The sequence below is a fragment of the Chaetodon auriga genome, chromosome 1, assembly GCF_051107435.1.
Source record: "Chaetodon auriga isolate fChaAug3 chromosome 1, fChaAug3.hap1, whole genome shotgun sequence".
In the NCBI taxonomy this organism is placed as follows: Eukaryota; Metazoa; Chordata; class Actinopteri; order Chaetodontiformes; family Chaetodontidae; genus Chaetodon; species Chaetodon auriga.
Window position 1 is genome coordinate 23,430,240 of NC_135074.1, and position 13,155 is coordinate 23,443,394.

A 13,155-nucleotide genomic window follows, 5' to 3' on the forward strand; every position below is an offset into this window, starting at 1 on the left:
TTACGTGCTCATAGAGAACCATGAAACACCGAAAGTCCACTGCAGCCAGCTAAGGCTGAATCACTGGAGGAGCAACAACAACTACTCTGCTCTACCAAACCGCTGTGCATCACCAGAGAGGTGTTTGTCTCTGTCTCTGCTCCAGATGGGGACAGTTGTGTCTCTCCCAGTGTCGCAGATATTCACCAGCTGACAGGCTACAGCAAGCAGACCTTGTCAGATAGCAGGTTAACTGATCGGCAGATCTCTCTCTGTCTCAGCTCTCCCAGCAACTCTCAACTCTATGTCCAGAATATATGGTACTTTTTGGCCTGTATACTGTGCAGTGTGTGAGTGAATTATGTTTTAAAGGAGGCAAATGTTCAGCACAGTGCTTTTTAATGTCTTGTTTAATTAATAAAATTCAGTGATTAAGGTTCACACATGCTCTTCACAAGTTTTGAGTCAGGTGTGACTAATTTAGACAGTTTAACAATGTCGATGCACAACTATGGTGAATCGGGATTTTTATTAAGTGCACACATGATTATGTAAGGTCGTAAGAAAACTGAGCTCATTATGCAGCAAATTATGCACTGAGTGAGCGCAACAACAAAAATCTACTAAGACACTGCACACTATGGCCTCTTTACATATGCAGTTCAACCAAGGCACTACATTCTAGAGGAGCCCAATTATCAGATTTTGGAAGGAAGTGAAAATAAAAGGAACTAAGTTAATTCACAGGTCACAACTTTAAAGAGGCTCCAGCAGGTCACTGATAGCCACCGCTGATATGTGCCGGGGTTTTCAGAAAATATTGTGGACACTTGAAAATAGAATGAATCATCACTTAGGAGAGTTTGGGCTCAGATGATCTGAGTGCTTTGGATCTGTGTTGACTGTCTCATGTTGTCTCCATCGTACGAGTGTCGCTTTTTAGGTAGTTTACAGCTGTGTGCAGTGTTGCTAACTGGCATGCAGCCCTCTGTTAGGTTGCATATGCATTGTAATAAATATATTTAAATAATAAATGTCTGAAGGTGTTGATTATTTTGTCTCCTCTCTACTCATCTGGGACAATTACTTTAGGATAGCGAGGATGTGATCTTTGTTTCTGCTCACTAAATATTAAAGTATGATGACTATAAGCAACACTGAGAACAAAAAAGCACAAAAAAAACAAAAAGACATGTATAAATTTCAGTCTTGTTTGAAACTTTTGTGATGTGTGAAAAAGACAACAAAACACTTTTTTGCTTTATTTTATTGTAAATTGGTCTATAAAAGTGAGAGTATAATAAAGGATAAAGATACAACAAAAACACTGAAGATATGAGTGATTTCAGTAGGAATGTTGGAGGAAAATCATCATTTTGGATAATATTACGTGGACAATACAGTCCAGTGCAACCAAAATCGACTTGTCAAATGACATCTAATTACGGTTATAACCTGTGGAAGTATAATCATATGGCATAGCTCATATATATTGATCCTTTGTGTATATATTTATAGTTTTATCGAACGCAGGTAACATTTTAACAGAACATGCAAACATTACTTCAAAGCTTTGAATATAAAAGACACTGTCACCCCACGAGGAATGAAAAAGATTTAACTACCAAAAGTCTTTGACTTGTACGTGACTAATAACATGCATGTGAAAATAACTGTAATTAAAAACTAAAATAAAGGTAATAATGGGACAAAGGTGCTAAATAAATGCTACAGTAGAGGAAATAATGTGATACAGTTCATATTTAATACTGAATAATTCTCGATTACAAAGAAAGTGCTCAGTAATATTTCATCTATTACTTCCATTGAAATAACTATGTTGTATTCCAATGGTCAGAGACATATAAAAGATAGATAAACTTTACAGGATCCGGCAAAGAGTCTGCTGAATGTATTTGGCTGTATTTTTGCTTTTGAACTATAATGTATGACACTAAGTGCATCCAATGAATCGCAACTTTGGTTAATTAGTCTCTATTTCATGAAATAACCTCTGAGGGCATCTATGGGCCAAAGCATGTCCTGCTATGTGTGCTCTGTCTGCCTGCAGTTTCTTTTAGACGTCTGTACCATTAAGTGTTAAGAGTATACAAATGAATTCATTTTTCTACAAAACTCCAAAAATTGATTTGTTTCCTCATTTAATGTTCATCCTTGACAAATCTTTTACAACGCTGTTTTAATAACTAAATTTTCTGCTTGTTTGGAAAATTGAAAAATCATTTAAGTCACATTCAGAGTATGTTAAGATGTGCACTGTACACCATTTCAGAAATAGCGTGGTAATGTGAAAAGAAACCTCACAAAGCCCTGAGTTTGGCCAGGAGAGCCTCGACATCTGACTCTCCATTGGTGCTACAGCTGCTAACCGCAGCTGGAGGCTCTGCATCTACCTCCATTGCCTTCTCAGTTGGTTTCACCATCTCTCTCTCCACCACTCTCTCTCTGTCCAGCCAGTAGCTGTTACCCCGGGGGTTCCTGTACCGGTGTCCCGACTCCGAGCACGCAGCGGCCTTGGACTGGGCTGCAGACGCATGGCCCTCAGACTCGTTATGGGCCTCCTTGGCAGGGGGAGCTTTCACAACCGCTGAACCTGCATTTATATTCTGCCGTGAGCGAGACCTTTGTAAAGGTGCCTTGTTGTTTTCTGTGAGTGGAAAACAGAGAAACAAAACAGTGAGCACAACTGGGAGAACGAGGGAAGACAAAGAGAAGTGATGTGCAACTGACTCGTTAAACAAATGGAAGCAAAGGGTTATTCAGATTACAGAATAAATTACAAAAGCAAGAAAGATAGAAGGAGAAAGCTTAAAAAAGAAAGCAAGTTAATACAAATGTAGCATCAGTCATTCTGCCGCGAATACAAAATGACATCAAAATGTATATGCACATGCAAAGCGAGGCAAAACTCCATATTTACACATGAGCTCAGTGTACTCAATGTTAGTCTGGATGAATACACACACAAACACACACCATGGAAACACATACCGTGTACACAAACACTGATGAGGACAAATTTTCTGCAGCAGACTGTGGCATGCAGCAAGCCCAATATGATGAAATGGATATGGCTGATCAACCGCAACAGAAACTCAATAACACTGTACATCGCCCTTTTCCAATCTTCCAGTCCCTTTCCCTTTTCTCTTACATGACACCCTCCCAGCCAGCTCCAGCTCCCCTGATTCCACCATTATCATCCATTCTCCTTCCTCCACTCTTCATCTCAGCTCTCGGCTCCTGCAGTAGTCCTCTTCATCTTTCTTATTTCTGCCATTCTCCTCTTTCAGCCTCCCACCCTCCCCTCCCGTTTCCGACTGAAAACACACACCCAGACAGACAGTGGAACAGAGCGACGGCCCAGATCAGACCTACGTTCTGAATTATAATCCCTGTGAGTAGATCTTAGACTTCATCATCAGTATGTGTGCGCTGGAAGGAGAGGGTAAATCCATATTCATGTGACCTTGAGCAAGAGGCTGAGAGGAGTGGCGCGAGGAAAGACACCACCGCATTTAAAGTTTCCTGAGCATTAAATGTCTGGCAAACAGGAGTCAAACACAGCAGAGCAGAACAGAGCGACCCGCTCTGTCAGCCAATCGGTAATGAGTTTGGAGCGTGGCCAGTCAGTCATGACAGTGTGTTTTATGGGCCGCGCTGACGAATGACAAGGAACGTCCCTGAACACAACCTCTGACAAATAAATAAGGATAAAAGGAGGAAAGAGAGCAGACAAGAAGGAACCGACTGCAAAATTAAGCAAAGAAAGCCGGCGATCTCTCTCTCTCTCTCTCTCTCTCTCACACACACACACACACACACACACACACACACACACACTCTCACAAAAACTCGTTAGGCAAACAAGAGGCAGTGGGGGATTTTAAAAGGATGAAATGAGTAGAGTGTGTTGCCTTGCTGCTGTGACTGAACATTTACCACAGCTGAAAATCCAAGTCTCCTCTCATTATCTCACCCTTTTTGCTCTCTCTTCCTGTTGCTGCAGTCTCAGTTGTAAAAGATGACAATTATTCCCTGCTGTCGATCCTCTTGCGCCACACTCCACATCCTGTCCTGTCCCTCCCCTCCTCTGTCTAAAAACCTGTCATCTACCCGCCATGCCTGTTTCTTTCTGGTCATTCAGGGCAAATGCCCGACAAATGCGCAATTCCTTTACAAATAAGACAATCAGAGATATCAGTGCTGATGGTGACAAAATTAGCAATTGTGGTATCAGCAATTTGCATTTTAATATCTTGTTGACGCTTGTGTTGAAATTTTAAATTTCTGTCATCCTGGAGAGAATTTATCATTTGACTATTGCCTGCTCTGATAATACATAAAAACAAATAATGGTGAAAAATATAAAGTACTGTATCAATACATAAATTTACACTTCAAAAATAGATTAAAAAAACCCACTTCAATAAGAACTCTTATCCTAAAAGCGCATTTCTTGTCTTCCTAACAGGGCCCTGGCCTTTAGCAGTGAATATGATCAAAGTGCTGGCAAGTTCAGTTTCTTCTCACTCTGTCCGCCTGTGACACCTAGCTGCCCCTTCCTTTGAAGCCTCGCTAGCATCTCAACGTATGCCTTCATCTAAGCTGTAAAACACGTCTGAGAGATGTAAAACACGTCTCATCTCACAGGCTGTTCTCCTTTCACCAAGAACTGACACTGGTTTTAGAGGAGAACGGGTGGAGTTTGAAGACAAAACCGTTGTGTTTTATTGAACACATGCTGTGATTGTAGGAGTGTGCATTTATCCCTCTGAGCCAATTTGATACAGATTTACGTACGTGATAAGCAATCTGATGCAGAAAACGTAGATAGACTTAAAGTCAATATATTTCACTTCTGCTTAAACTGGATTCAAGTCAATTGCAAACACATCAAAGTGTTTTCATTTTCAATGGGAATAGCTTAATTAAAAACATTTTCTCACTTTTTTTTCCAAGTACAAAAAGCCCTTTAAAAACTATGGCAGCTGCCACCTCTTGATCGTAAAAAGAATGCTCCACCAATTTAGCTCGGCACTCTTATAACATTGTCAGACTCATAATGGATTGTCAAAAAAAATATAATTAAAAAAAATCTAATTTGATGCTGCAGAAACACAGATATCATCTCTTTTATTTTAAGCATTCCTCTTCCTTGTCAAAGCTTGGTGACTACATTTCCCACAATGCAACTCCACTACTGACAGTTTGGTCAGAGGTTTGGGTGTGTTCTGCTGCTCTAGCGGGCAATGTAGCCTCAAGCTGTTAGCCTCAAGCAGAGATGAAGAGCAAGCTACAGAGGTCCAGTAAGCTCAACTCCAAACACCCAGATCTTTCTCATTTTCAGATTTGTAGTCCTCAGCCCCAAATGACACAGACTCAAGTGACATCACTTGAGGCAATTTATTAGATTTAGCATTGCACCCTGTGCGGCCACAGAAGGCTTTAAACATTCACATAGCAGTAACACTACCTAAGATCTGTAAACAGAGGATGTATAAGACTGGTGGAGTTCCCTTTAACAACAAGCAGTGATCAAAAAGGGCAAAAGTCTGGATAGTCCCAAGAAGGACACATTTTTCACTTTAATGTTGGCAACTGGGTATTGTTTACTTCCATTTGAGGGTCATTGTCATCCATCTAAATCCAGCACTTCGAACAACACTAAATGGGTGCATGTCCTTGTAAATAAAATAGCTTACTGCTTCAGTTATTGCCTTTGACCGAGAGGAGTTAGGGGCAAGTAGCGTTAGTTGGTGTTGCTAGCTTTGTTGTTAGCTTGCCTCAGGTTGACTGCTCCTGTTTCCGACAGCACTTTATTATTCTTGTAGTGTGCTGTGTTCTGAAGAGAGCTAAGCTGGTGATGCAACTGTTAAAGATTTTATGGTGGGTATTGTTCCAAACACCGTAAAATGGTAGCACATCAAGTTATCAAGTCGAAGAGAAGAAAACACTCACATTTCACAAATGCTCTCACATCATGTGATGTGAGCCAAATAAACAAACGGAATGTGAATATTTTGTCCTCCTTGAGATGATAACTTGGGATATGCTACCTTTTCATGTTTTTTGGAATATGCTCACTGGATCTTGGGTTTAGCACTCCACTGAGAATCCCATCATTGAAGCACAAACTCCTTTTCCAATAAAGATTTTAAGGTGTGTTTGCATGTTTTGCATGCAGTCTTTCTTTTGTCAAGATTTCAGACAGTGTAGCACCATGGTGGACACTTTTTGCCACCACTGATAGGTCCTAATCAATTTTTGACAAGTTTTTGGGTTTGGATCAATGTACGGTGTAATATACAATATGTAGCAGTTAATCTTTACAACACGATGTGATGGCAATTCATTGGAAAACTGTCCCTGTCCAATATTAGAAAAGAACATGAGAGGCATTCCTTTACTCCATCTGCAAATAACAGCAGAGAGGAGTTCACATTTCCTCATGTAAGATCATTTGCTCCATTTATATTTGCTGCTTGGACTGATAAAGATGGGCTTTCAGTCATCTCTCTACCCCCTCCCCAGTGCCACTCACTTGAAGTTTTTGAGAAGTTATTAGTCAGGCAGGCTGAGGCAGGGAGCCTCAGTAAGTCTGGACAGCAGCAGTGGATGTCTGCCTTTTTCTTTCGCGGACTGTTAAACTACACTGTCGGCCACTATTGCAGTTGACAATGAACTCATCTACATGACGAGCTGTTAAGAGATTGGAGAACAGTCGACACATGAAAAAGCCTGGAGATTGGTATTTTCCAATGTCTGTAAAGCATGAACACAATACGATTCTGCTAAACTACAAGTCTATCACAGTCCTCAGTCTGCCGCTGTCCTTTACTTTGCTGGAAGGCAGATTGGAAAAGAAAACAGTTGAAAAACAATGATAAAAGAGCTGGCAGACTGAGCTTGTTGTGTCTCTTCTTGCTCTCAAGCTTTGCTGAAAAATGTGTCTTTTAACTCTAAGTCCCACAGCCCACAGCATTTTAACCAGCTACTGACACTGGTTCTTTTGCAGCAGAAGACAAGTAAAATCTCAAACAAAACAGACTAACCGTAACCTGACGTGCCAGATGGTTTGTTACAGAGGACCATCTGGGAAGACGCCCTTGGAAATGGTTTGGAAAAGGGCAGGCAGTTTCAAAAATACTTGACATGTGATTGGATGAACCATCTGTCTATCACTGGCTGACTTCAACCAATCAGATCAACGAACCACATGATGTAGTGGGACAGCTCCTACCAGAAGAGCGAGTCAAAAATCAAAACTTGTGCCAAAGACAGTCGCGCAAAGAACGAAAACATCTTTTCAAGTCAGAAAAGCTTCCAGTGATGTTCTTTGCTCTTCTTTCAGTGAGGAAATATTTTCCAGTCCTGATATAACTGATGCTCCAGCAGCATCTATGCTATCCTCTTTGGAAGCCGCAATTGTTCTCATATAAACAGTCACTTCTTTTGCTGCCATCACATCTGAGCCACGCCTGTAGCTGCATAGCTGGTTCGGCCACAAGCACATACCTTGAAGCCTGGCGAGATTGATCCTCGTGTGAAATGCTGCTTTGCAAGGTAAAACTAATCACTCCTCTGAACAGTTTGAAAACATCATCAGGAATTTCAAGATGGAACCGTGGTGGTTTATGAAATGTCTGATAGAGTGGCATTTTGTCGGAATGTAAAAGGGCCTGTCCAATAGAAAAAAAAGAGTTTCTTTTTTTTTTTTTTCTATCTGCAAATAGCTGCAGAGAGGAATTCACATTTTCCTCTTGTCAGATCATTTGGTCCATTTGCATTTGCCACTTCAAATACAGATGCAGATGAGCATTTCCTCTCATCTTTCACTCCCTCCCCTTCGCTCCACTCCTATGAAGTTTGCAGTATTTGATCACTTTAAGAGAGCAGTCATGCAGACTCACAAAAATGTAGACAGCGAAGTGACTTTTCCTCTCTGTGGAGTGACTGACACAACAAGTTGAAGTTAGCAAGATCAAACACATGCGCCATAAATCATGACACAGCTAGCTGGGTTGGCAGTTTTCTGCATGTTCTGTCTGATGGTGACTATTTGCACTGTTCTTTTGCATCTACAAGTGGAACCTGAAGGGTCAGGTTACTGCACAAGGATCAGGTCATATATATGGAACACATGAAATTAAGTTTTGAGCAAAATCCAACATTTTTCAACAAGGAATGCACCTAATGACAGCATTAGTTATTGATTAAACTGTTGTTGATTTGTTCAGTTGAATCCTTTTGTCCATAAAATGGCAGAAAGAAGTGAGAAATCTCTAAGTTCAGTCATCAGTTTACTGTTACATATGACAAAGAAAAGCAGCAAATCCTGATGTTGGAAGTTGAAATCAAAAGATTTTTTCTTAAAAAATTACTTAATCATCAGATTACCAAAGTCACTGCGGATTAATTCTGTAAATTATCTGATTTATTCATTGACTCATTTTACCTCTATGTGACTTTTGAAACAATGCATTTTCTCACTTCTTGCCAGGCATGGTGAATATTAAAAGTACACAGTAGAAGAGTGGACCAGTGATGCGTTTTCACTCTGTCATCCAGCACATAGCCAGCTATAGGTATAAAATTACATTCACTATGATTAAACTGTACAGGATGAACGAAAATACACCAAAATATTCGTGGATGAACATAAACTAAGCATTTTTCTGATAAAGTACCCCATTATCATAGTCTGTCCACCACCTTCCAATAAAGAGGGAACATTATACTGTAGATCCATTAGATGAAAAGGCTTGATGACTACATTTATCTACAATTGGACAAGCTCTAACAAGCTCTGACAGACTATGTGCTATTTATTTAACTCAGAATAGAACAACTGATTGAAAAGGAGGAAAACAGGTGGAGTAGAAAAAACACTTGCAGAAGGAACAAGGGGTTGGAGGGTACAAAGGGTAAGAAACACAAACCACAAACAATGCTCTGATCTTCCTCTCCTCTAATGGACATTGCCACTGAGCTCACACAACATATGCAAAACAAGCTGATGATTTTGTCTGTGAGCGAGGGAGCGCACTGTGGAAAACTATGATTTAATTTATTTGCGTTACAAAGGAAAGATACATGTAAGAGTTGAAAATGTATGGTGTCAGTGTGTGATACCCCAATGTCCCCCAGTGAGTCTTGTCAAAGATAAAAGCCAGCAGACAGCTTGTTAGCTTGCCTGTGTGCATTAGGCTGACTGTAATTAAAGATCATTACCTGGCAACACACCAGTCATTGAAGGTTTGTTCCTCGCTTGTTTGTCATAGTTGACTGTGTGTGTGTGTGTGTGTGTGTGTGTGTGTGTGTGTGTTGTGTGCGAAGAGTTTGTCTGTCTAGCTTCTCTGCCACGTAGAAAAACAGCACACGGGATTAAAAACGAGGAGAGGCAACAAGCAATGAAAGGAGAGTAGAAGGAGGACAGCAGTGGAAGAAATGGGATGATGAGGGAGAAGATGACAAGATGGGCAGAATAAACAGCCTCAAGACAGTGGCATGATTGGAGGCAATGATTGTGATTTGGACTAGACTAAAAGAGTGGAGTACAAAAAAGCGAGGGAGCAATACGGAGACAGAAGAAGAGAAAACAGAAGAGGTATGGGGATGGATTGTTGAAAGAGCACTATAACAATCCCTGTGGATAATGTGAAAACCAGCACTGTTATAGGTAACATAAGCCTGTCCTGCTCTAATGCATATCAAAGTGTTTTCCTTTGTTGAGTTGTGATTTGACTCCCCCCTCTTCTGTCTCTCTTCTTCCATATTTAAAAACCCCAGATGTCTTTGTTGAAATACACAAAAATGGATCACAGTGTTAGTGGAAAAGCAGTATAATTTTGAAGAATTTTACAAGGATGTACCCCAGTGTGTATTCATGACTAACATGATATTCTTCTTTTTTAACTTTACTGTAAACATTTTTTCCCACCACGTCAATAACTGGCAACAAATGGCATTTATTTCTGGTTTTGATTAAGATCACAGCTGCTTGTGGGTTTGGGGGCTGAAACAATGAATTGATCAGTGGATAAATAAATAAACACAGAAAAATAATACATATATGTGTCAAGAAATATTTGAATCATTTATCAAGCAAAAAAGTCAAATATTCTCTGGTTCAAGCTTGTTGAGATTATGAGGATTTGCTACTTTTTTTCCTGTTTGATATCATGATAAATTGAACATCTCTGGGTTCTGCGTACATTGACAGTGACAGTAAAGATCAGTCCCGTCACAGTCCACAATCACAGCTTTAGTACTTTTCATTTATAAAGGCTCAAATGCCAGAAAATATTTTTTTGGAATAGTGCAGAGAAACTTATTTGTTTTAGAATGTTTGGGAGACAAAAGCAGCCTGTTATTAAAACAGTAAAAGCTATGAGTTAAAAATAAAACCAGTATAACTCATGATAAGAACATTACTGGAAGTAATCTATGAAAACAGTGGGTGGAGACTGGATAAGAACTGGACTGGTTCAAAAGAGAGAATGGGAGCAGTTCCTTGATATTTATAGGTCACCCTTTATGATTCACCTGTAAACAAACTCAAGCAGCACTGGACATGGCAAAGGTCTTTGCACATGTACAAATGTGTACATAAGGGTCGCACACATAAAGACATGTCAACACATTTCACCTGCCATGACGCAGACGTCACATTAAAATCTAGCATACATGACAAAGTGAGCAGGAAGCGGGCAGGGGTGTCGGGAATGGTATGCTGTTTAAAACCAAATAGGGCGACGTGAAGGATATGAAAGGGCTGAGCTGGAGGTCCCTCAAGTCTTCTGGCCCTCAGTGTGAACCTCAGTCACTGTGAGCTGCAGCCAAGCATGACATTGCGTTAGCACGCCTTGGTGCGTCTAACAATGCCTCAAAAGTAAGCCTGGTTCCCCACCACTAGTACTGCTAGCCTACACACACTACTGGCTCACAACGCACACTATGCTCTATTGAGAATACAATTAAAATAAACAATACAAAACTTCTTTTTTTATGAACTCCATAATCCACCTCTCACACTGTCAAATGCCAGTGATGTGACGTTTTCCAAGCCATCCAAAACATTGTTATTGTGACAAATTCATTCGAGTAGCCTTTTCAGGAGGTGGCTGTTTGACAGACAGCCCATCTTTAATAAACTCTAAGCATAATTGAAGGTTTGAGCATCACTTGTAAAGCAAACACAGACATATCCAATGTCACAGCAAGCTATCACTGTTTTTTCATTATGGTATAATGGCGACTGTGTTTACCATATATTAACCAGACATAATCACACTACTGCACTGTGCTTCAGGGGGAAAATAAATAAAAGAGAAATTAATATTTGTTAACAGTTTAGAAATAGCATCTTCCAGAAATAATGACTTCTCGCTTTCAAATGCACTGCCACATGATACCATAAGTCTGAAGGAAAAAAAGAACAACATGATGTTTAGTGTTGTAAATTAGCCATCTCTGCAAGTTGTTAAATGTATTCATATCTCTAAAAAACAGCTGTACTTAACATCATGGTCAGTAAGAACACAAGTATGCAATCTGTAATAAATGGGTGTAAACACACAAAAAAAGAAGTATGATTCTTTACAATATAAACAAATCTCTCCACTTGTATTACAAAGAGGAAATACACCTGGCAGATGGTTGTAGCAGCCCGGCCTCTTACTCCTGCTTTACTCTAATTATATCAACATGCAGGGTAATGGACTGAGAATGTTTCCTCATACAGGGACAGCATTACTTCCTGGGGTCTCTCTTCTCTTTCTCCCAGTCTCCCACACACACTTTCACAAAAGCAGACATCAGACACAGACACAGCAAGACACCCTGACAGACACACATCACTACGTTGAAGCAAACACACACACACACGACCACACATACAGAGTCTAATAAGCTCTGGCTATTTCACTGATACAGGTGTACAGCCAGTGTACTCTGTTGCCTCATGAATTAAACATGTCTTGGTTTCAGGCTCTGCTACCTGTTGTTGTTTGTGTGGTTACTGCTGGTAAATAATCCCAACAGTCGTGGTCTAATGCATATGTATTTCCCCTCGGTGGCTTCACACTAACTAAGGGTTTCTATCAGCCGCTTTCTCCAGCAGTGTACACCTGTCACACTGTGAGAGTAAAATATTGATCCTTCACACGCCTCCAGACATGAAGCTGAAGCGCACTCGCAAATGCATCCACAGACAGACAAACAGACAGAAGCACACATTTTCTGTTCGTCTCCAATCAGTTGGTAATATGGATTAATGAACTGGTTGACTGAGGAGAAGTTTGCATGGTAGATGTGGAGCACAGCCAATAGACTCCGCTGTGTTGTGCACACACAGACTGCAGTGGACTATAGAGAGCATAGCTGATTATCTGCATAACCAGTCTGTATTCATTCGACATTTTCAGCCCTAATTTTTCTAATAAATTCCTTTGCAATTAAAAAGAGTTTGGGCTTGATTGCTAGAAGTAATTTCTGAACAAAATTCAGGTTAAGGTTACATATTAGTCAGAATTAAAACCTCAGTGGAATTCATGTTATTGCATTGCTGGTGTGTCCAGGCAGGAGATAAAACTAATACATTAAATTAAATTTATTTGCATATATTATCGTTTATTCAAGTACGGTTTGGTACTGAACCTCAACAGAAATTCGGTAATGACTATAATGTGTCCATAGTAGCAAAAACTTTGAAAAGCTGGTATTAAATGTCTAATTGGATTCTTAATCTTGTTTCCATATTCTTTCATTGGTTGCTGATTTTAATACAAACTTGGACCAATTTTAGGATGTGCTTTTTTGGCAAATTTCTTGCACCGCTGCTTATATTTAGACAACACTTATTGTTGGACTTCTTCTGTTAAATGAAATAAAAGCATTTTGTAGAAAAGATTTCTATATCAAAGATACGAAAAACAGATCACCTTAGAATCAATACTGAAACTTATATCAATTTCAGCTACAGAACTGGAAATTTTTTAATGATACCGGAGCCGATAATATACAAGAGATTGTTTAGCAGCACGTTTGTGTTGAGCTAATGATTATCACTTCACACCCATAATGCAACACAAGATACGATCACCCGCTGTCATGACATCAAAAGGTGATTAAATATTTAAAACTCCAATGAGT

General features: G+C 39.9%; 1 protein-coding gene across 1 annotated transcript in view; it reads right to left on the reverse strand.

Annotated features, from left to right (window-relative positions):
• Positions 1-1,228: 1,228 nt before the first annotated feature.
• LOC143320687 (protein diaphanous homolog 3-like) overlaps positions 1,229-13,155 on the reverse strand; it is a 161,931-nt gene continuing 150,004 nt past the window's right edge. The window contains exon 29 of the mRNA XM_076730545.1: positions 1,229-2,647. Coding sequence (XP_076586660.1) covers positions 2,301-2,647 — 347 coding nt within the window. The 3' untranslated portion in view covers positions 1,229-2,300. The remainder of the gene's footprint in view (positions 2,648-13,155) is intronic.